The sequence below is a fragment of the Mastacembelus armatus genome, chromosome 22 (genome assembly GCF_900324485.2).
Source record: "Mastacembelus armatus chromosome 22, fMasArm1.2, whole genome shotgun sequence".
In the NCBI taxonomy this organism is placed as follows: Eukaryota; Metazoa; Chordata; class Actinopteri; order Synbranchiformes; family Mastacembelidae; genus Mastacembelus; species Mastacembelus armatus.
The window spans coordinates 14,553,140-14,576,681 of NC_046654.1; the positions used below are offsets into that span (position 1 = coordinate 14,553,140).

The window sequence follows — 23,542 nt, forward strand, 5'->3', positions numbered from 1 at the left end:
GTTAGATTCTCCTGACTGATTACTTTCAGCTAAAAGTAGGTTGTGTGTAGTAGATCTCCAGATACTGTTGAATTATAGGAATCCTCATTCAGTATAGAAGACGCTGCTATACTGTACCTCGGGTTTATAAATGACATGTGCATTAAACATGACAATTATTGCTACATAGGTTTTTCCTAGCCAGTACATTCCCAATGGACAAAAAACAAAACATTCCTCAGGGTAGTGATTGACTGCACCCTGATGGGAGTTTAGTTAACATATGAGAATACTTATGAGCTGTAAAGGATGTATGGATAACATTAACAAAGACACTACAGTAACAGTTATTGAAAAAAAAATGAATGTGCTCATAAGATGTATGCTCACTTATGCTCATTTTGTTATTGATTTGTGAACATTTATGTTATACACACCACTCTGAAAGTCTCTATGTTGTTGCAGCTGTTTTCCACACTGGCATTGTAAATGTAAATTAAATGCAGAGGAAATGCTGTTTTGCTGTTTCTGTTTCTCTCTTACTCATTTGAGAGTCATTTATTATGAAGATGTTTTCTCTTTTGCATGGCAATGGCAGAGCCCTGCCCATTACTGTAGCCAATGATGTTTTGTTCTGTTGTGATGTGCTCCCATCTGGTTTCCAGTGAAAATGCATCACTCCATTAACATTGCCTGTGATCTAGAGGATGCTTTAATCTAAGACTATAAACTCCACTTAATTACATCCTCCAAAAGAGCTCTATTAGTATAATGCAATCAAACAGGGAGCACATCCATTTTGGCAAGTCAAACATGCTCAGATGGCTCTTGAATGTGTTTACTTTTGTCTTCTGATCAAATCATAGAATCGTTTTTGGAGGTCTTAGGTTATGTTCCAAGGCTCAGACTGATACTTGTCTTTTGTGGGTAAAAATAAGATGCATTGGTAATACATATGAGATTCAATTTCTCTACGGCAGAAACAACCATAACAATTGAGTTTAGTGGCGTCTAAACAGACTCTCTGTGTGGTGCACAGATGACTTTATGCTTGACCTTTCATGCCTCTCACTATTTAACCTCCAGTCATATTCATAATTGCTGTCTGTGTGTGTGTCATGCCAGTTTCCATTAGTCTTGCAGTGTTTTTGGATGAATTTAAACTTCAAAACAAGCCCGATGGTTTGGTCTAAACTTATTCACAAAGACGTCCCTGTAAACTGCAAGATGCCTGGCGATTACTTTTGCCATGGTACCATGATATAAAGATAACTACAATTTCTTAAATATTTTTTATGGCGGTACAACAGCTTTGTCATTGTTCTTATGTCTAAAAACAGGACAGGAAGTTGTCAGCTCTGGTGAGTTTATCAAAACACCAGTTTCTGTTTGCTGTGAGCTCCTTAAAAACTCTCCTTTGCAATAAGATAAAGAATGTGAGTTAGTGTAATTTGCAGTTGCAAAATAACAAAACGCCATCTCAAAAAGAAAAAGCTTCACCTCGGAAAATGCAAAAACATGCTTTACATCACAGAATGTTCAGTAATATTTGTGTGGGTTGATTACAGGAGAGGCCAGTACAGGATAAATGTGCTTCACTGCAGATATTTACAAAAGAAAATCATGTAACATGTGTCTGCCCTTAAAACTTGCCTCCTAACCTCACATGGTCTTCATCATTAACGGTACCACAGCATCTTATCTATGTAGTGTTTTCTCCATCTTTTACATGACATTAGATTTGTCTGCTCCTGCACTTTACCACCCAGATTAAAGCATAAAAGGTCAACCTATGCACAAGATCACACAAAGGCTTGATAGCAGATGCAATGAATAATAAATAATTTAGAGATAAAAAAAAAAATATGTGATTGTAAGCAAACCATTAACAGTACCCTAAATTGCATGACAGCAGCCTACATTGAGGAATTGAGGGAAAGTAAAACTTTAAATTAATATATAAACACAGACAATATATCACAAGGAAGGCTGCAGGGTTTTAAGTGTTTTTTTAATTCTGTAAATTCAATTTAATAGAGAATTGTTTTACACGAGTAATGATTTATAGATTGCATTTTTTTATATTTAAATAATTTCTGAAAAAAGCACGTTTGTACGCAATATCCGGTTTGAATGTCACACTTCCGGTTGTCTTCCTATATGTGGTGCAGCACAATAATGGCGTCTTGTACTGAGGTTAGTAGTTTCTCCATTTTCTTCTCATATCACTCAGCTATTTGGATGTGGAAGCCCAGTGTAACCGATTAATGTGTTTACTTTAAGAATGAAGCTACTTTAATCCGACAGAGACTTTTGTTTGGGCGCTACTGTCGATGTTTTCCATGTCGTGCTAAGCTACCCGATGCTAGCGAGTGCTAAGTAACGTTAGCTCCCGTTGACAGACGTTGTCCTAACATAAATTGTGCTTGTCGATAATGGGGTACAGTTTTATTTAAGGTTTCTGTTTAAAAGTATATTCCTGACGGAATGGTAACTGTCTTTATTGGCAGGCTTCTGCTGCAACAACCGAAGAGGAACCTACTGAAACTACCGCGTCTCAGAAGAGAGAAGCGAGACTGAGAAAATTTCGAGAGTTACATTTCAAACGGGTGAGTTGTTTACTTTTACTAAATTAAAGTGTGCAAATATGTCATATCTAATGTTGCTATCAAGCTGTGAGCTGTCCAAGGCTGTGGGCAACACGTTGAACACAACACTGAAGCGGTGTTTTTGTATTGTTTTGACTTCTTAATAACCACGCTTTGGCACGCTGCTGTTTTACAACCACTTAGAGTATGTGGTGAATTTTCCACTGCAGAATGAAGCCCGTAAACTCAATCACCAGGAGGTTGTTGAGGAGGACAAACGACTCAAACTCCCGGCTAACTGGGAGGCCAAGAAAGCCAGACTGGAGTGGGAACTTGCTGAGGATCAAAAGAAAAAGGTATTTAAGCTTTAGTCACTAAGTATTTAAGATTATATTCATAAACACAACAGTGCACTGTGTATGTTATACAGCAAGTTGACGAAATGCAGTTTCAAGATTTCTGATGATTAGCTGCGATTACAGTGTCGCTCACAGCTCTGTGTCTGGGACAAAGATTATAGTACTAACAAATCAGCTCAAGGCTGGGGTGTAGTTTGAATAATTTTCATATTCAGTACATTTGCTCAAACAGCATAATTATTTTTTTCTCTTGGAATATTTCTTCCCTGATTTGACTGTATTAAAATATTTGACTCTCAGGATTGTGCTGCCAGAGGGGAGAACTATGACAGAGTAAAACTGCTGGAGATCACTGCTGATGATGCCGAGAGGTGGGAGCGGAAGAAAAAGAAGAAGAACCCAGACACAGGATTTGCAGGTCGGTGAAACTGTCTCCAGTGAAGACACTGTGTTTGCATTGTAATAGGATATGAGACTTGTAATAGGGTCAATTTAATTAAAGACTACAGTAACTAATTGTGAGAGTTGGTCAGCCTGGTCAGTCTTAGTAATTCTTTCATCATTGCATTGTTCCCAGATGAGCTTGACTAAGCTTGTCCGTATGCTTGTTTTTCTGCTCTGCCAGTAGCATTCAGTGTACTGACTGGTTACCTGGAGAGTACTGCATGGTTTGTACAAATCTGTATTCTGCTTTGCTCAAAGGGTTTCACTGTCAAGAGTCTGTGCTTAACTTGTTACTCTGTGGTATTTGTCAATGAAATTATTACATTTTTTGAGTTATTCTAATTAGTAAAATACTAAAGATTTGGAGCATTGTGACAGCCCTGTGAGACTCTAGTCTTACACGCTTTTGAATGTTTAATTTTTTTGCCTTTTTTTTTATTTATTTGTGTCAACAGTAGGAACCATGAGATTATTTCCTTAAAAATAAGATGGCAAATCTGATTTAGCTCTTTTTAAAAATGAAAATCAAACTTATTATACCTTTCTTCATTGGCCAGAGAAGATATTTCTGTCACGTTTAACACCCCTATGGTTGGCAGTTTGTTTACAAAGGGATTCACTTTGCAGAGATTTATACTTAATGAGGTAATATTGAAGTGAATGGTGATCAGTTCAGATTGCTTTAAGGCACAGAGAAGCCTCCTGTAATCCTGCAGAACAAGTCTATTCATTTAGTAAATGGTAATAATACTTTTTTTTTTTTTTGTTGTTGATAAAAGTGGTGAACCTTTTATTATAGACTTCTCTTTTGTTTCACCGTGTTGTACCACATGATTCTTGTTTTCCCTATTTTTTTTATATAGCAAAACAATACTAAGGATGGTGCAATGTACAAGTGTACAGGACAATTCTGGTTGCATGGAAGGACCCTTTGGGATATTAATCATCTCAAACTGCTCCTAATTTAATGTACTGAAGAGAAGAAAAAAAACATTGTGTCTGTGTCTCCTAAATATGGCTGCCATCTGTTGCATCAAAACCTCCTCTGAATTAAAACCTCTGGGGAGAAAATTATCACCAGAGGGGCTTCAAGAGAGGAAAGGAGGAGAGTTGCATCCCTCCTTAACCAGCCACAGGTTGTGTTGCTGAGCCTTGTGCCTGCTTGCTGTTTGTTCCGGTAATTATAAGTCTTTTTTTTTTTTTCTTCTTCTTTTGTCGTCTCACACGATGGATTGCAGGTTACGCTGAGGCTCAGTTCCGACAGTACCAGAGGCTCACCAAGCAGATCAGACCAGACTTGGAAAGCTATGAGAAACAGCGGGAGGAGTGGTGAGTGTCCCTTTGTTTTGTTGTGACGGTTCTCGAGTTGAGTTGTTTAATATTTCACCAGGGGTAATCATTTAAACATTTGTCGATCATACGTATTATATATCATAGTTACCAGAGTCCCACCTTTGTTGCCCTTGGATTAATGTTGACATGTGCACACTAATTAAATAATTTGAAGTGCAAGCATTCATGTAAGGCAGACAAGCGAAGGTCAAAGATCAGATGCAGTGCTTGCAGGTCTTTCACATGCAGAACCATGGATGATGCACCAAAATGTCATGCCCTGAAGGAACCTAGCCCTCTCTGATTAGGATGACCATAATCACAATGATGGAATAGAGAAGTCAGTGTGAAAAAGTCATATTTGAAATGGTGTTTATCCATGGTTATGTATGTCTAATTTCTTTTCTCTCCCTGCTGCTCCTCAGTGGTGAGGATTTCCACCCCACGTCCAATAGCCTAATCTATGGTACGCACGCCCCCACAAAGGAGGGCGTTGATCGTATGGTGGAAGACGTTGAGAAACAGTAAGTCACACTTCAAAACACATAGTAGTTGAGAGATGCCATCTTCTCTCCTGACCCTCCATTAATTTCATCACAGTCTACCTATTAAATACCGGCCTGGATCACTGGGCACACCACTAAAGCTAAATCTTCAAATAGTACTAGTGTTTGGCTTTCTGTGAATCTAGCCCAGGGCTGTAACTAATGATTATTTTGAGAGTCTAGTAATTGAATACTGAAATTAATATCATGACTATTCGGCTTATGAATGGCACAATCACTCTGTGGCTCTTAACTATCAACTTTTAAATTTGGGCAAATTTGAGTTTTTGGGCATATGTTAATAACCACAACAAAAGATAAGTAAAAACATCTGTCCAACCATTTTTTTCTGTCAAGGTTTAAAATGAGGGATGAGCAAAGTAGCAGCAATAAAATATAGCAAAATTACAGTAGTTGTTCAAAATAAGTCAAATGAGGCATCTGAATTTAAAAGAAATAAACCAAAATGTGTTGATCGGAGATGAATATTGTACTTTGTGTGATTCTGCACTCTGTTATATTGCAGCTTTCACATTGGTCACACAATGCACATAGGCGTAGAAAGATTTTTGATTGCAAAAGGAGCAGGTATAAAACCATGGTATCCATTTTCGTGGATTACGTCAATTATTATTAAGCTAAACGCTAATGATGGAAAAATTCTAATAAAAATAATGAAATGGTTATAGCAGAGGTTGTGGGTCATATGTAAAATCCTCTTCCATAGAATTTCATGCCTCCATGACTGTGTTTATGAAAAGCAAGGCTAAGCCTGACACAGTCTAGCTTATTGTGACTGGCTTAATCAATTCAAACAAGCCACATACTTTTATCATGTATCTCAGTCTGACCTTTTTCCGGCACTGGTGCCCACAAATATAGTAGAAAGATAGGCCTGGAAATATGAGTCTATCTTAGTCGTAGTAAATTATGTGCAGAAAGGGTGAGTTTGTGACCTCTTTGCCAGTTCAGAAGGGAAGGGGTGGGGCATTTTGTGTGAACCAGGCCCTATCTGATATGAAGTAATCAACCCTGCTGTGGAAATCCTGATGCAATCAGCTGATAGGTGACAAAACATTTTGATTTGTTGAGAGGGGACACATGCACACTGGAGCCATCTTTAACAGAATAGTTTTCAGGCCAGATCAGTGTGTGTGTATATGACCTTAGGCCAAATAGTCCTATGGTTACCATGGTTACCAAGTCACTATACTATTTGTGTAATTGGATTTGGTGTAGATGGTTTGATAAACTTTGAAAGCCACATAAGTCACAGCACAGAGATTAACAGAACAGACAGTACCTTTAATGTCCCCCATATTTAACCGAGCGCTGCCTCAAACAGTTGAGTATTTCCACTGGCTCTTTAAGTTTTAGTCTCTGCTACAGAAGTCTCTTTCACCTTTGATTACCCTGGTCTTTCCCAGAGCCGTTCTATATTCGAGACAGTCTCAGGCTTGTGTTAGAGATGCGACTGCAGGGCATTAGACAAGGATTCAGTTGCCAGGGCATGACACACAACAATGCTTTGAAGATACAGTTGACTCAAGACTAGGGGCTCACGAATTGACAGTATTTTCCTGAGTATGTATGTGTGTGTTAGGTTTTCCTTTGCCAAATTTAAATGCACACCGCCAACTTATTGCCTGTAGCCAATTATTGTTATTGGATATGCCATGGATAGTGGCCATACTGGTTTATGAAATCCTCCCAAAGCTGCTTTTATTTGCAATTGTCAGGATCGAGAAGCGGGCCAAGTACAGCCGACGCAGAGCATACAACGACGACGCAGACATCGACTACATTAACGAGAGGAATGCCAAGTTCAACAAGAAGGCGGAGCGTTTCTATGGCAAATACACAGCAGAGATCAAACAAAACTTGGAGAGAGGCACAGCTGTCTAGAGGGTCCAGTCATCTCAGTGGACATGTTCACTGCTCAGTTTTGTTTTCATTTAGGAGTCGTGGGTACAGCTGTTTCTTCTCAGTACTTGCTGCGTAACAAGACTATGTATTTTTTTTTGGAGCTAAAACATAATCCAGTTATCTGTAAGATATGTAATGTGTGGTGGTTCTTTGTACAGTATTAGAACTTTAAAACAATGCCATTGTGTTTATTCTTACCCTTATTTTTAAATAAACCAGTTAACCAGTTCTCTCGCACACTTGGTGGTTTGTCTGTGGCTTTGCTGCGTGTGGTCTCATGACGGGAACATTTTGTGTGAGAATTAACTACCATCAAACCTTGGGGCATGTCTCACAGAAGATGCCAGCCAAATTAATGTTTTAGGGTAGGTGCACATACAGATAAGGTCCAATAATTGAGCTATTCAGTTTATTCATTATCATCCACATCTTGGTTTAACCAAGTTGCCCTAAGCTGCGACATGAGCAGGAAAACCTTGTGACTGGAGAAGAGATAAAAGACATTAGAACAGGTTCCCATGCAAGGCTCCTGAACTGTCCTAGTGCAGCGGCATTGCGCCCTCTACAGGGTGCAAAGCTTTTGGACTGTGATGTGAAAGTCATACCAACATTTGAGTCAAACATGTATTTATTATATTTCGCCTGGTGGAGTACTCCTTTTATTAACCTTATAGTATAAATATGGGATGCCCTCAAAGGATAGTGTGCAAAGACACCATCAGACACACTGTTTATGTTTTGCTGATGAAGGGCGAGAGAGCTTTTCGAACAATGCCTTTGATATCTGACTCTGCTCTGGAGCTGTTAAGGAGTGGATTAAGTGTTCAGGTTTTATGACTATGATACTTTTGTATTCTTATCTGATTAACCTGAGGTTATTGGCTGGGAGTTTTGTAAGGAACAAAAGTGTATAAATTTACTGTTGTGTCTCACAGATATTGTGACACATCTGACTCTTTCGAGGCCAACTGGCAAATGAAGTGTTCCCTGTAAAGCAAAATGGATTTGATTTAATAAACACAAGAAAATGACTAGATAAATAACCTATGTCATTTGATGAGTTTCCCTAGACACCAAGAGCCAGTGAGTCACTAAGTGGCACCAATTCTTATCTTACAAATGTTTAAAAAAAATAATCAGGCATATTCTTCGGCAGCACTGTCGTCTCACAACAAGAGTTTTCACGTTCTCTCCATTCATGTCTGCATGGATTATCTGTGATACTCTGGCTTCGTCCCTCTGTCCAAACACATGAGGTTTGTGGTTAGATTGATTGGTTAGGTGTGAATGTGAGTGTGTATGATTGTCTAGAGAAATGGTCAGGCTGTCCACTGCCTCTCACCCATTTTTAGCTGGTACCCTGAGCGTACCAGGAAAAGTGGTAGATGATGGATGGATGTGTATTTTTGATTAACTTTCGTGTCAAGAATAACAAGACAGACCTGTTCGCTTCTCAGCTTTGATAAAAGTATAAAGGTTTCTCTTTGTTTGTGTTACTATCAGTGCAGTTGAAGTGTATCACATAAACAGTACTTGCATGTGTCCTTGTATCTTGCCCTGTCTTTTTTTATTTGCATGCCTTATCTCCTACCAAAGTAATTAATCAGAATTAACAGGCCGGTTTACAGCAGGAGACACACAGTCTGGCAGGAAGACATATTCACAACTGTCTGATTTTACCCTTTGATTACAACAGATCGTGACACGTATCCAAATATCAGTCTGAAAATCTCATGAAGATTAAAATATATCACAATGCAGGAGTATTAACATTTGCCAAGAACCTGTCAGGCTAAATACACACAAGCTTTGGGTAAATAGCACAGCAGCCACAACAGCAGAATATATGAAGTTACTCAAGAAGGAACATGTTCAAATCACACATGGTAGTGAGGGATAACTGGTGATCATCCAATCAAAAAAATAAAAGAAATGTCTAATTCCTAGAAAGTGATTGATGAATGACTACAATTGTTTTTTACAGCAGACATTTTGATTAATCCTTGATGCCTGTGCCAAGTTAAATTAGATGGAGAGCAGAGAAAACTAGTGTTCACAAAGAACATTGTTATTCTGCTGAAAGGTTGTCTTTACATACACATTTTGGTCAGACTAAAGACAAACCCCTTAAAAAGGCAGCCATGTGTGTAGCAACAGGCCAATAAAACATTTTACAATTTGCAAAATGTACCACCTAGTTGTGTTAACTGCCAAATCTGAACTGCTAGTACATGTATTTGACTAGCTTCATAAAAAGGGCCATTCTGAGTAATTCTTTGGCATTAAAGTACCAGAGTAAAATGTGAAAACATTTTGTAAATTCTGAAACCTGTTTTAGTAAGGTACCCTGTCAACCTGAGTTTGCATCCTCAAAATAGTCAATTTACTGCAGATGTGTCACTTAAGTGGTTACAAAAATGGACAGAAACAGATTTTAATTAATAAATATCTTTATTGAATCTATACACATCACAATGAAGGGAAAAAACAACCCCACCTGAAATGAGTTCTCCACCTCTTCCCACTTATTTCGATAACATCTGAAAGAAAACATTGACCATGAAATGAATACAATATGTACAAAATATTTACAGCGCCCATGTACTTTGCCACTTTAGTGTGATGTGGCAGCTGTGTGTTTGCGTGCGATGGATTTCACTGGAATCCAGTGGCCGTAGGGTTTCCTGCTTTCATAGCTGTCCACTCTGGGAGTTATCTTAGCACATGATGAAGCTGCCACTGTTGGTTTGGCCACAGAATTCTAAAAATATAAAATTTCAAGAGAAAGACCACATTATTTTATGTTCAGGTAGTGTAAAGCAGTGTTGGTTGGGCTTTGGACATAAACAGTTTAGGGAAATGAAAGAAAGAAAAAAAAAAACAATAAGTCACTTACATTAAAACTGAAAGAGATCTTCCTTTTTGGTGACATCTTGGGACTGGACACATCATCAGGCTCTGCATCATCACTCTGTTTCAAAAAGACAGGCAGACCTAGTTAGATACAAGTGTACAAGTGATTGTAAGGTGAGCTTTGACACTTTGAAAATGTCATATAGATGGGTCACAGGTTTCATCACTAATACTGTAGAACACTTATATTGCACAGTAATTATTTGTTAGCGTCAACACTTTTCATGCACACCCACCCCCCACTGTCAAAGGCTAAAGGTCCATCCATTAAATGAATGCTTCAAGGACAGACCTTGAAACAGAATAAAAATCAAAGTTAAAAAAAAAGAAAAAAAAAAAAAAAGAGAGTCTTCTCTGTCTAGAGTGGCAGAATGACGCAGGTTTCCCAGTCCCTCAGCACACACCATGTGCACCAACTTATCTTTGGCATATGGAGAGAGGAGTTCTTCGTCTTTTTTTAGTTCTCGACAGGAACTGTCACTATAATGCAGTCCACATCAGCGAGCGGATGATTCTGCTAAATAACAATGACCCATTTCAACTGCAAGCAAAAATACAATTGTAATGGCAAGATTCCACTGCCTTATTGTATGAAGTGTAGTCTAGTTAGGCTAATGCAAGCTGAAATTGCTGTAAATCTTCTAGTTCTATATATGTGTGTAATTAGCATTTCTATGGCCTTTGTACATCAGCTCTTAAGAGTCAGGTAATCTACATAGGTTTCTTTCATTTCAAATCAAGACAACATTACAAAAGTTAACCTTTCACAACATATTTTGTCGTCACCCAAGTCACATGACAGCCTTTTAATCCCAGGTGCCGATGAGTGAAGGAGACCACTGTCATGTTATCTATGAAGACAGGAATAAATACAGAGAGTATGTGTGTTCCCTCAGGGGTCCAGAGATTATCACAAGACAGGATATTCAACACAACATAGACCCAATCAGACATTTGTAGACATCACACTCTGTTTGATAAAACAGTGAGCTAGAAATGTGTATTAAAAAATTATATAAAACTTAAAACGTCCAGTGAAGCCCTAAAACTATATTACTGCAATTTCAGTGCACTGTTTTTTGCACAAGTTGGACGAAAAACTATTGGCTATCGCTTAAAATTCAACACAATTTGCTTGCTATTAATGCAAGATTGGGAAACTAATAGGCATTGGAATGAAATAGAATGTGTTAAAAATCTGTGTGTGTGTGTGCTTTGTGCAGCGCAGGTCCAATATTCACATTCCTATACCCACCTGTGACGGAGTCTTTTCAGGGGCTTGTCTCACCCATCTCTTTGGTTCTGGTGACACCCTTTTGGACTCTGGCTGCTCTGACAGAACTGACTTCACACACTCAGGAAGTTCCAGCTTCTCCACTCCTAGGATCCTCATAGCATTAACCTTTGCAGCTTTAAGGAGTTCTCTCTTATCTAAAATTTTGAACAAAAAGTTAATCAGGAACGAATGTAACATTTTGACAACTTCAGAGTTGTCTTTGAGTAATAAATACAAATACACACAGTAATAATGATTCAATCAGATCTATGCATCAACTTACCATCCAAACTCAAACTGACAGAGTTTCCTGAAGATCTGGACCTTGAGCGGCTCCTGTTGGTTTTGGCTGGGGATTGGGAAAATCTGCATCTAAAGCGGCTCACTGCCCTGCGCCAATAGCTTGAAGATCTGGAACGGGACCTGGAGCGGGATCTATACCACCTGCGGTAAGAATACCGGTCTGGTGAAGGTGAGCGGCTGTAGGAGCGTGAGTGGGCCCTGTAGCGGCGTGGTGGTGAGCGGTGGTGGCGGTCTCGACCATATCTGCGATGGCTGTTGCAGTGGCAGCGGGAGGAAGCTCTGTGGCAGCGAGGATGAGAGCGGGACCTGGAGCGAGAGGAGGACCTGCTGCTGGATGAAGATGAAGAAGAAGAAGATGATGATGATGATGATGAGGAAGACCTGTAACGTCCCCTGTGACTACCACGTCCTCTGTAGTGGTCAGAGCCAGAAGAGCGGCTGCTGCCACTGCTGCTTCTTGATCTTAAGCGGGAGTGAGAGCCAGTTGAGCCCAGACTGTTCTGATCAAAGACCACACTGATGCCGTCGCTCTGACGAGCATGAGCCATTTCAGAGGGTGAGCCTTCTCCTTTGGCCATTGTTTTATGCCACTGGCTGTAAAAAGACAAAAAAAATACAGATTGTTTAAGTATTTAAAGTAAGTGTCAAATGTGCTATCACATTTGCTCATTGCAGCCGTAGCAAAAAAGGACGTACGTCATTTTATGTTTTAGATAAGTGACTTGATGAGATGGTCCTCAGTATATGAGTAAACCTATGGCTGTATGGCTGTTGTTGCGTAACTACTTTCTCAATGGTGCCCCTAGCGAGCAGAGAAACATTACGCAATAGCTGGCAATGGAAATTTCCGGAATAACGCAGGCTAAACATAACCTGAGCTTAGCGTTACAGTCATCAAATTGCTTATTACTCAATCATTATACTTAAAAACGGTTGGTATGAACACTACAGATACATTAACAAAATATTCACATTGTCACAAGTAGATAAAAAGCAACTGTCTAGCTCCATACAACGAGACAAACCAAGCTATGCTAACGTTAGCGACATTGTGTTTCTTACCTCGCGTTAATCGAAACCTCTGTTTTTATGGGTCGTCGTTCAGATTACGTTGTTCTCAACAAGATATATCAACAAAGCCGTCTTCAAAGATGTATCACGAGTTTTAATTAGCGAATGGGATTCAAATATACTCAAATCTCTTGGTTTGTAGCCAAATGGTTCGTAAACCGAAAGCGTAGTCTCGTCCTGGTCGTTTAACCGTCTTGCCGTCGTCATTCAACTGATCCCGAGACTGGGCAGAGGCGGGCTTTAAGTAGCGCGTGGAACATTCCAGAAGGGCGTTGCTCCGAGCAACGCGACTCTTTGCGGCAGTTCATTGCCTTTGTTTGACACCAACAAAATAATTTGATTCAATCTGATCCAAACTACTGGTTTCTAAAAAGTCCACCATATATGTCTTCTCAAAAACACTACTGTGTCTAACAAGCGGTGTGGATGTGTACTTTATAAATTGAAGTTCCAGGCCCTGGCGCATAGTAAAGATGAGAAAAGCGGGTTTTCTGTACAGTGTGAAGATATAGACGGTAACACAGACATGTACCTATTGTTTATTGATGTTTTTAGTTCTAGCAATCAAACAGCTGAGCCTGACCGCAATATGTGTTTACTGCACATGATGTAGATACGAATAAGTACCTAATGTCCGTAGTACAATATATATAACGTACACTCTGCTCATATACAATGCTCTCCACAATTAAGGGATTTCTGGAAAACTCATAATTACCACAGCTTTATGCAGAGTTTCAGATATTATATTATTATTATTATTCTTAGTAGTAGTAGTAGCAGTAGTATTAGTAGTAGTAGTAGTATTATACATTGTTCCTGTTATGGACCGCTCTGGTATTGTTCTTTCCATGTAACCTCGGCAGGCATTGAAATCCCGCGATGTTTTGTGTAATCTCTGTTCTGTTTACTTGGTTGTTTCCTGCTTCTCTGTGCTATAAAACCGCAATCAGCTTGTTCGCACGCCACCGTGTTCTGGCAACCTGTATCCTGAAAAGCAGGCGCAATATTGAGTAGAGATGGACATTCTCACTGTGCTGCCGTCCGACTTTGGCTATGTAATCTTTATCTACCTCTACAGCTGGATTATGCTGACATATTTAGGAGTCAATGTTGGGGCTGCCAGGAAGAAGTACGACGTTAAGGTAACGTTAGGCGACATTTGACTACATTCAACGGAAAGTAATGAAAACTGCTGTGTTTAGTTTTTTTTTTTTGTTGATAAATTGTAATAATTTTCCTTTTCATTTTCTTTAAAGTATATTTACAATTATACATCTGCAAATCAAATACAAGCCAGTAAAAAATTAAAAATTAAATCCTATAGTTCACTTTAGTTGAAATGAAATTGGATTTTCATGATTAATTTGGAATAGATATCCGTTTGTTTTTGTTGCAGATTTATTGCGTGCATTAACTTTGTTTTGCTCTGCAGTACCCCACTATGTACAGTGACAAGGAACAAGTTTTCAACTGTATCCAGAGAGCACATCAGAACACCCTAGAGGTGTTCCCTCAGTGGCTTGTCTTCCAGACTATTGCAGCGCTTATCTATCCAGTATGTCCTGGCCTCTATCATTTTTACACACGTAATCATACTTAGTCACAATTATTATTTTTCAGTATAAACCAAATTCATGTGTTTCTCATATACTCTCTCGGCATATAAGCAGGGCTACTAGAATCGTTGATATGTTGCGTAAGATATGTGGGCGGGGCAAGCATCATGGTCTTTGGCAAACATTCTTCAGATAAGAGAGTCTAGCCCAGTCACAATGATTAAGCACATTTTCATTTGAGCACTTGTATCTATTAAATAATCACCCTTGTCTCATATCAACCTTCCTGATTCTCAGTTATCGGCATCTGTCCTGGGGGCCATTTGGGTGACCAGCAGGTTTTCCTATGCCTGGGGCTACTACACTGGAAGTAAGACTGATTAACTGTGGGAAGGCATAATGGAGGGGAAAAGTATCTAAACTCAGTTAACTCACTCTCTTATAGATTTTTCATGTATTTTAGACTGACCAATTATGTTTATATATAACTAAGGAATATAATAGGACATTGGCCAAATTACTTAAACATACTGGCTCATAAGGAATACAACACAAAGTATATGGTGGTTGCTATACAGTTGGTCGAATATATATACACAGTATAAGCCTACCATTCGTTTGAGATTCAACACGCGCCCACTCCATTCTACTATCTACAAAATAATACTTGTAACACTAACATTAGACGAGTAAAGGCTGAAGTCCAGGTGTCACACAGGTTGAAGTATTGTGATTGCGCTTCACCTAGTTTTTGTTTAATCATTTACCAAAACTAGGTATTTTATTTATTTATTAATTATATAAGCAAATTTAATAAAACATAGACAGGCATCTATAAGAATAAATTTGTCTTAATTATTTAGTTGTGTTGTATGCATTACATCCATTGTTTGATATAATTTTTCTTTTATGTGTTATTCCAGATCCAGCCAAGAGGATGAATGGTGTCTATGGATACATTGGGTACTTTGGAGTTATCATTCTGTCCATATCAGTAGCCTTGCAGTTGCTTGAGGTCTTTTAAGATAGAATTTGCCCATCTGAATACTTTATTCATTTATACTCACTTGCAAGGCATTTAAAAATGTATGCGCAGTCATACAATTCCTTAAATGCAACTTTTATATTATGATGCACATCACATGTCAGTGGACCACTAACTTGATACTTAATGTTTTTTATTCTAGTATTTGTTGTGAATGTCTACTCCATGTAATCCTCAACAATAAAGTAGATGCTGACTAATAATACTTCCCCGGGTATATTTTTTATAGCCGTCTACCCAAAGTTGAAATCACCACAGTGTGTGAATAGTAAGTGTTTAGCACCAGGCCTGGAGGTCCCATGTGACTTACACATGATGTCCCAACTAAGCGCAAAATCAGGGAAAACGACCACAAAATATGAAGGCAATCTTAACAAACAGACCCATGTGTATGAAAATGTTCTGTTGACAGTGGCTAGAAAGCTATATCATTCATCTGGTTTTGAAAAGTAACGAGTAAATGTAGTGGAATAAAACATAAGATATTTGTCTTTAATATGTACTGAAGCTGAAGTATCATGAAATTTACTTAGTAACTTTCCATTATTGGTATTGAGTTGCTCTGCACCTACACCTCTGAACCCAACATCAAGCAAAGCTGATGCAATCGAGCCAATATGCTCATGCGATGACAAAAGTAGCTGATACAGAATTATCTTATTTAACGTGATCTTTATTTAAATTACATGAAGTACTTATTGCTGATATCCGTTCACATTGTGTTGGTTTAGTGTCACATATAGGCAACGCCTATTATTTTCTAGTTCGAGTCCAGCTGTGAATTTGACAATAGGTTAAATTAATGTGAAAGTTTAGTGAAGTCTCTTCAAAGGGCTAATCCACCGTGCTGCATTCAGCTACTATAGATAAGGTGGGTTTTCCAAGCGAGTCACCGCAATACCACATTTACAATTGTAGGATTTTACGGGCATAATGAAAATAACCATTAATTCGTTAAAGTAGGTTTTGCCCGGCGTTAAACTGAATAGGAAGCGCATCCAATACTGTATAATGCAATGTTGTAACGAACTAAAATGCGCATGTCTATGTCACTTTTTTTCGTCACTTTTCGCATTGACTATTTACATTGAGAAACTACGTTCATCCATGTGCTATTTTTTTTCTCACATCTAAATCGATTAAGGTATAGATTTAGGACTACATGCCAACTATACAGCTTTTGAGTGGTCCATGTGGTTGTAAACTTGAAAACATTCCCATTTATTCCCACAACACATGAAGGCACCAATATCAACAGGGTCTCAGAGGTTCGCTCTTCAAACGGGTGTGTGAACGGCGCATGCGCGGGACCTAGCTCGTTCGGAAGCGAAGGGGGATTTATCCAGGAGGTCTACATCAAAAACCGATTATTGAAGGTGAGAATTGCTTTGGAAATGACACCACTATTCAATAACGCCGTTGTGGTGTGTGCTTTGGCTTGGCCCTACTGTTGTCGTTTGACTTATCCCATTATTTTCAGCGACTTCGCAGTACGAAGAAGCTATCAAGGAAATGTTTGCTAATGCCAAAGCGATGAACAAAAGAATCCGACGACACAGCCGTGTTTTGACTCCACTGTATAGATAAACTTTCTGTTTCTGCAGCTGTAAACTTTAACACGTCGACAGTCTTGGCTACCTTCGAAAACGCGTCACAGAACTGTTGATTTAACGTGAGCTAGTGTACAAATGTGGAGTTACAGAATTGTTGGTGCTGTGGATGAGCATCAACCTTAATGCACAGCGACTGCGCACAAGCTACGCATTGGTTTTCAGATTTCAGATATAATCGAGAGGGGAAATTGAGGTTAGGTATTATATATCAGCAACACTTGTGTCGTCGAGCTATTTCTGTAAAGCCTCTTCTTTTGCTTTCTCTTTAACACGTTGCTCAACCTAACGCCCTTTCCCAGAGCCATGTCAGGATTTCTGGACGGGATCCGGTGCGGAGACTGCGAGTGCAATGTGGACTGGGGAGAGAGAAGAAACACCATCGCATCTATAGCTGCTGGAGTTCTGGTATTTCTGCTCATCCTATAGCATCCAGGGTGTAGAAGGCTGCAGATTTGTGTTGCTGGTCTGTAGATGACTGACTGATAACCAATGACATGATTAGTGTGTGCAAAGCTGTGATTTCATGTTTATTAGTCAGGAGGAAGATTTATAAAGCTTCACATGTTGACAAAAAAAAAAAAAAATCATTGAATTTTTAAGGTTCACTATGGATCGTGTTGTTGCAGTTCTTCACTGGTTGGTGGATCATCATCGATGCAGCTGTGAAATATCCTGATGAGGGACAGTTTCATCACGCCTATCACACGTGTGGAGTCATCGCAACAGTGGCTTTTCTCATGTAGGCTTTCTTTCATAAGAAAAAGTAACTCATCGGAAGGTTCGATTATGTAGTGCTTCAGCATTTTAAAGAGCTGCTCAGTTTCACAGTTATCATGGCCTAAGTATGGAGATTTGGTCACATGATAAAAGCAGAGGTCATATATGAGTCCCTGCATTTGTACAAGGATGGTCTTTGTTGTCAGATGATAATACCTGACTTATTAGTTCTTTGTGACACTTGCTGATTCCTTGATGTCCCTGGTTCATTCTGAGAGCAGTTTTGGTGTGTTTCCACAAGTAGCTATCATGTGATTAAATTGTAACATGATAATGGCAAAAAAATTTCCATGACAACTGTGTAGCTCCACCTATGGCATGTGGTTGAAAGTTTCTGAAACATCCAGTAAGGGAGGGGGGGGGCTGAGATAACGTTTCACAGCTTCCATTTTTCAATTTGGCCACTAGCAATGAGGACAAGTTACAAAGTAGTTTCTGGTGTTTTGTAGTAATTTCTCCTGTCATTTGACTCCTCTAGGATAAATGCTGTTTCAAATGGCCAGGTCAGAGGAGACAGCTACAGTGAAGGTTGCATGGGACAGACAGGTGTGTGCACACATTTTCCCCATGCACATTTGAAAGGAAAAGTTTCCTTTTATACTGATGGTTTCTCCGCTGGTTAGTTGAATATTTTGATACTATTACAGCTTGTTTCTACAGTATCTCTGGTCTATTTTCAGACTCTGTCCTTGAATTAAAGTACAAACCCAATAAGATACACCATGTCAAGTCGCCCAGTAACCCACCCTTTCTTATCTGTGTTTGCAGGCGCGCGTGTATGGCTCTTCATCGGCTTCATGCTGGCTTTTGGCTCCCTCATTGCTTCTATGTGGATTCTGTTTGGTGGATTCGTAGTCCCTCGTAAGTCCTGTTTGTCTGCTTAGCACATCACAACATGTCGGTTTGGGGTGTGACATTTGGAGATATGTTTAAGTACTAAGGAACCCAAAAGTGTGTTTTAAAAATTGTAGAGATGTGGAGAAAAGAGAAGCCAGTAAGATTTATTATACACATGCTCTGTCAAGTGAGCAAAATGTCATAAACTGCTCCTTACTTGTGTCTTGCAGAGAAGCCTGTTGTGTATCCTGGTATTGCCATTTTCTTCCAAAATGCATTCATTTTCTTTGGGTAAGATCATAATCCAAACCTGGATCTTACTTCATATACAAGTTTGTGTTTTGCACATTGTTACAGATATTTGTTTTTCATTTTCTATTTTCCTGTCTTTCGATTTAGGGGTTTGGTCTTCAAGTTTGGACGTACAGAGGATCTGTGGCAGTAAAGGACTCTAGATGTCTTTATGTCCACCGTTATACACTCTGCTTACTATATTGTATGAGACAATATGCTTTAGTGGTTATTCACTTAATATATAAACCCTTTAGCTTTCAAATTAACATTTAATTTATATTTTTTGCTGTGTAATGGCAAAATCGTAACCAAGCATTTTCATTTTCATAGATTCCTTGAAAGATTAAATCTTTGTGGCACATATTTAAATGTGTCTATTTGCACTCAACACTGTATAGCCATGTTGTTATATTGGTTTATAACTTACATTTAACAAAGTTTGTATTTTGGGAGATTTGTTTCCCTGAACTATCCGCATTTCCTTCGGGTATGCTGACTTCTATGCCATCGTTTTGTTTGAACTGTTTGAGTGAAAATATACATAAATTATTATGGTACATAATATAATTGAGAGCAGTGTTTCATAATACTCTACACATACTTACTGAATGTAACCAAATGGGGTTGTATGTATTTTTTCTGAAATAATATATCAGCTCTGAAACTTTGCAGGCATCCAGAGTTTTGATAGTGTATTAGCTTACACTGCAGACCTGAGTTCAGCAAAGGTTTCACATCTATAGGGTGGTGGTGTACTGGAAATTCATATCTGTCTATTTTGCCTGTCTGACATTCGCATCCTGATGTCAGCTTCAGAGAACCGTGGTAGCATTAAAACATGAACATGCTGAGCAGTAAATGAGTCTTACATTCCTGTTTTGCAGTTCAGCCTTTGTTTTTTTGTTGTTTTTTTTTTGTCCAAACCTTGGTCATAGAAATGTAATACAAAGTAATTACAAAGACAAATAATTGTAGAAAATTATATACATGAATTTATGCCAAAAATAGTTTGTACTTCCAGGATTAGACTTGGTCGACTTCCTTTTCTGCCTTCTTACTTGCGCACTAGGAGATGGGGAAACTGCAAAACATGAAAATATTTTAAGTGCAGTTTTATTAAATAGCCCACGTAAGGTAGAGCAAAAAAAGTGCATTACTGCTTAGTATACCCATAACCATTTTTTTTTTTCAATTTTAGAAATAAAACGTTTATTGCACACCTCCCAGAAAGCCTGATCATCAAAACATTTCTTGGCTTGGGGAGGTCTCCAGAAATTCCACTTGAGTAGAAGTCCTATGAACAGTGAAGTGTAAAAGTCATTAAGAGTACAAGCACACAAATGGTAAACATAAAAGTATTAAACACCTGTGGTCATTAGTCTGTGTATTGGATGCTGGAAAAAGAGGAAACTATAGGTCATTGCTATATATCAGAAAAGCCTATTAAGTAAAATTTAGTTAGATATGCAAAGCATTAATTTTTTTTTGTGCTTTTTGAAATGATTGTGCAAGTCTGATAATGGTGGAAACCTTAATAGAGAGAATGCTTACCTGTAATGATTCCTGTGGACAGACTTATAGTGATGGTGATGAGAAGAGCACAAATGTGGAATACAGCAAACCGGATTGCCCTGCAAATGTAAGGTACAGTGTTACTCCATTTTTGTGTGTGTATGGATGGGTGTGCTGTAATGCCAATCATATGAACTGGCTGCATTCTTACATTGTATGATCATTACAATCTTTAATTTGTAACAGGAGATGTGCTAGCCATCCCAGCAGACCAGGGAGTCCATGTGTGCCCAGGACAGCACAGGTGTCATGGCACTGAAATGTAAGTAGCATGTGGCTCTGGAAAACAAGAGATTGTCAGGAGTCATGACGTGCAGATGATATAACCAAAGGGTGAATTTCCATGTGATGATCCAGACCTTGAGGTATCGGAATCCAATGGTTGATACAACACCAGCAATGAATCCAATTGTCATGGCCTCCCATGGCTGGTGAACTACTGAAATAGACACCCCAACAGCAACACCGCCGGCAAAGATGCTTGACTGCATATGGATCTAAGAGACAAGTGAAAGTACACTTCTTATTATACATCAGATGTCACTCATATCATGCGTATTAACTGATTATATTTTGTGGCACTGCAGCTAGTGGTGACTTCATATACATTGTGTTAACATATCAAGTGTCAGATCGTACCGGGTTGAGTTTTCCCCTGGGACTACAGAGGACAGACACAGCAGCTGCTGTTACAGCACTGACAGCCAGGGCCAGATAGGTGCTGCACACAGCCTCTACCCTCCTTCCAGCAGGCCGGTCAACCACAAGGACTGAATTAAAACTGGGCCAAAACATCCAAAGAAACACAGTCCCTGAAGATCAGAAAGAACAGGGGGAATAGCATTTCTTTTTTTTTTTTTTTGCTTGCTTACATGGGGTTTGAACCTAAATCTCCAGCTCAAGGCCAGCCATTCAACTCAATGCACCACCCCATAAACCCTAAGTAGCAGTAACAGAAAGTGTTACTCACCCAACATGGAGAGCAATCCAGTTTTGCGGTCAAATTTCTCTTTTTCAAATGGCTGCTCTGATCCTTTTTGGCACAGGATCCAAGTGACCATGAATCCAAAAAATGCCCCAAAGATGTGAAGCATCATGATGCTGTTCAAAGGCCGGACCTTCGGTCAAGAAGCATTATCCTCAGCAAATTACCAGCACAGAGTGAAACATAGTATTATGTTAAGTTGCTTACCTTCAGCAGAGTCTGGAGGACCCATTTATTCAAAACAAATCCAGATACCTCCAGCAGGGAAAGGAGGATAAGTTGGACAGGGTTGGTCTTCCCCAGCACGGCTCCAATTGAAATGAGGGCAGAGGCTGTGCACATTTCAGCAACTACCAAGCTATATAAGACATTATTGGCACTAACTTAAATACACAACTGTAACATATCCTGGGCAAACACATCCAGGATAGATTATTCGTACAATCAGTGATATAAAAAATGCAACATCCTACCTTCTTAGGTCTAGCCTGATTTTGCCCCAGTACAAGGACTCAATACCATTGAGTATAACTGCCCATTGGGTGGCCATGACAGCTACAAGGAGGTTGAAGCCAAAGCCACTGAAAGCATACCGCACTAGGAAAGTGCATAAAAAGCCAAAGCCAAGAATCACCATTGCATTCACATCCTGGAACTCTGGAAGAGAGGAAAGGTAATAGGCCTTAATGACTGTCAAAGAGATGAATCACAGTACAGAGCTAAATTATACAGTCACTTTTGCTGTGGTTCTGCTGATATCCCAGTTTTCAAGAGACAACCCAAGTCACTGCTACTAAAGTACCAGCAACTGTGTGGGCTTATCAGTGCCCAGCAGTAATAACTGCAGCCCCTCCCCATTCTCCTGCATTTCAATATCTCATTTTACAAAGTATTTTTTTTAATGAAATAACTTGAAATGTGTTTTTGACGAATTTTTCCAACGAATCATGAAATTTCCACCTTTTCTTCTCCACTGTCTCACATTCCCCCCTTCCACCCTCACTACTCACCTGGGTAAATGTCGAGGAGCTTAATTCCATTTTTTATGTTTCTATCGATCTCAGTATAAAAGGCATATATGACAATAAACCCCGTCTGCAGGAAAAGTAGCAGAGGTGCCAGACGAGAGCGCAGACTTGGTGCGTATTGTGGAGCCATTGGAGATGTTCACTGCGCGCTTCTCTAACTAACGCATATGGCGCACTGGCGCTCTGAACTGGTCGCATTTCGTTTTGTCGGTTGTTGCGCTGAAACGGTCTATGTTGACGTTATTGCTCAGTGCAACACCCCTTTTATTCGGACCAACAACGACTCTTTGATACAATTGTTCAAAAGAGACTTTAGGCCAAGAAACGGGTTTCATAAATGTCGAATTACATATTTGAATGACGACCTTAAAGGCTACTTTACATATATATATATGTATGTATATGTAATGTGTATATATATATATATATATATATATATATATATATATATATATATATATGCCATATTAAACCAACAGTAACCCTTTCAGGTTAAAAACAATAGCTGAAAATATATTTGCAGACTGATCCAGCAAGTATTCTTTGGGCTATTTGGAATTTTTAAAAATTAATGAATCTTATAAAGCTATTGTCTATTCTTTTGGCAATACTTCCTTAACATATCTATCTTTCTTTTATTTTTATCATGCCACTTTGTTATAATCCCGGGAGTATGAGCAAAAAGTCGTGGTTGTAGTTATTAATATAAGCAACAATAACAGCAGCCCACGCTTTTTAGCTAAACACGCACACGCTTTACCCTAGTAACAAAACATATATGGTATACAAGACCGTGGGGCACGTCTGTCCGTGAAACACACACAAAGGCCCTGATATAAATAACCCCGCGTGTTGGATGGATGTTTTTGTGTCTGGCACAAAGGGAATTTTGTCCCAAAGACTGCATTTCTTCAGCTCATAATAAACCAAAGGCAAAAACCTCTACGATGAAGCCCGCCCCTGCGATCAGCTGATTGGTCAATTAGCGAAGCCCGATTTGTCCACAAACAATCTGATTGGTTTAACGGGGAGACGCCGCACACGTAGCGGCCCTCGCCTCCTCGCTCTTCCTATGTTGTTCACGGTGCATCACAAA

General features: G+C 39.1%; 5 protein-coding genes across 6 annotated transcripts; 3 read left to right on the forward strand and 2 right to left on the reverse strand.

Moving 5' to 3' along the window:
- The first annotated feature begins 2,120 nt into the window (after positions 1 to 2,120).
- syf2 (SYF2 pre-mRNA-splicing factor) lies at positions 2,121 to 7,401 on the forward strand. The gene is made up of 7 exons (XM_026309822.1): positions 2,121 to 2,175; positions 2,490 to 2,588; positions 2,798 to 2,923; positions 3,227 to 3,344; positions 4,609 to 4,699; positions 5,128 to 5,226; positions 6,987 to 7,401. Exons 1-7 carry the CDS (start codon positions 2,140 to 2,142, stop codon positions 7,150 to 7,152), a joined length of 735 nt encoding a protein of 244 aa, XP_026165607.1. The 5' UTR covers positions 2,121 to 2,139; the 3' UTR covers positions 7,153 to 7,401.
- A 2,204-nt stretch (positions 7,402 to 9,605) lies between these two features.
- rsrp1 (arginine/serine-rich protein 1) lies at positions 9,606 to 12,964 on the reverse strand. The gene is made up of 5 exons (XM_026309627.2): positions 12,728 to 12,964; positions 11,646 to 12,259; positions 11,342 to 11,517; positions 10,070 to 10,144; positions 9,606 to 9,934 (listed from the first exon to the last, which is right to left on the reverse strand). Exons 2-5 carry the CDS (start codon positions 12,241 to 12,243, stop codon positions 9,788 to 9,790), a joined length of 996 nt encoding a protein of 331 aa, XP_026165412.1. The 5' UTR covers positions 12,244 to 12,259; positions 12,728 to 12,964; the 3' UTR covers positions 9,606 to 9,787.
- Positions 12,965 to 13,638: 674 nt separating this feature from the next.
- Positions 13,639 to 15,543, forward strand: mgst3b (microsomal glutathione S-transferase 3b). Its single transcript, XM_026302471.2, has 4 exons — positions 13,639 to 13,881; positions 14,172 to 14,294; positions 14,593 to 14,665; positions 15,219 to 15,543. Exons 1-4 carry the CDS (start codon positions 13,756 to 13,758, stop codon positions 15,317 to 15,319), a joined length of 423 nt encoding a protein of 140 aa, XP_026158256.1. The 5' UTR covers positions 13,639 to 13,755; the 3' UTR covers positions 15,320 to 15,543.
- A 1,084-nt stretch (positions 15,544 to 16,627) lies between these two features.
- On the forward strand, positions 16,628 to 19,529 carry tmem50a (transmembrane protein 50A). 2 transcript variants are annotated; one of them, XM_026307208.1, is made up of 7 exons: positions 16,628 to 16,716; positions 17,253 to 17,358; positions 17,580 to 17,692; positions 18,209 to 18,276; positions 18,499 to 18,591; positions 18,798 to 18,858; positions 18,967 to 19,529. In XM_026307208.1, the coding sequence occupies exons 2-7, from the start codon at positions 17,257 to 17,259 to the stop codon at positions 19,010 to 19,012; spliced, it is 483 nt and encodes a 160-aa protein (XP_026162993.1). In that variant the 5' UTR covers positions 16,628 to 16,716; positions 17,253 to 17,256; the 3' UTR covers positions 19,013 to 19,529. The 2 variants fall into 2 exon arrangements, with proteins under 2 accessions (XP_026162993.1, XP_026162985.1); XM_026307200.2 differs by lacking the exon at positions 16,628 to 16,716 and adding an exon at positions 16,737 to 17,146.
- A 301-nt stretch (positions 19,530 to 19,830) lies between these two features.
- On the reverse strand, positions 19,831 to 22,656 carry rhd (Rh blood group, D antigen). Its single transcript, XM_026307186.1, has 10 exons — positions 22,429 to 22,656; positions 21,892 to 22,075; positions 21,626 to 21,776; positions 21,404 to 21,551; positions 21,073 to 21,245; positions 20,793 to 20,930; positions 20,585 to 20,712; positions 20,413 to 20,492; positions 20,082 to 20,155; positions 19,831 to 19,942 (listed from the first exon to the last, which is right to left on the reverse strand). The coding sequence occupies exons 1-10, from the start codon at positions 22,574 to 22,576 to the stop codon at positions 19,916 to 19,918; spliced, it is 1,251 nt and encodes a 416-aa protein (XP_026162971.1). The 5' UTR covers positions 22,577 to 22,656; the 3' UTR covers positions 19,831 to 19,915.
- Between the last annotated feature and the right edge of the window lie 886 nt (positions 22,657 to 23,542).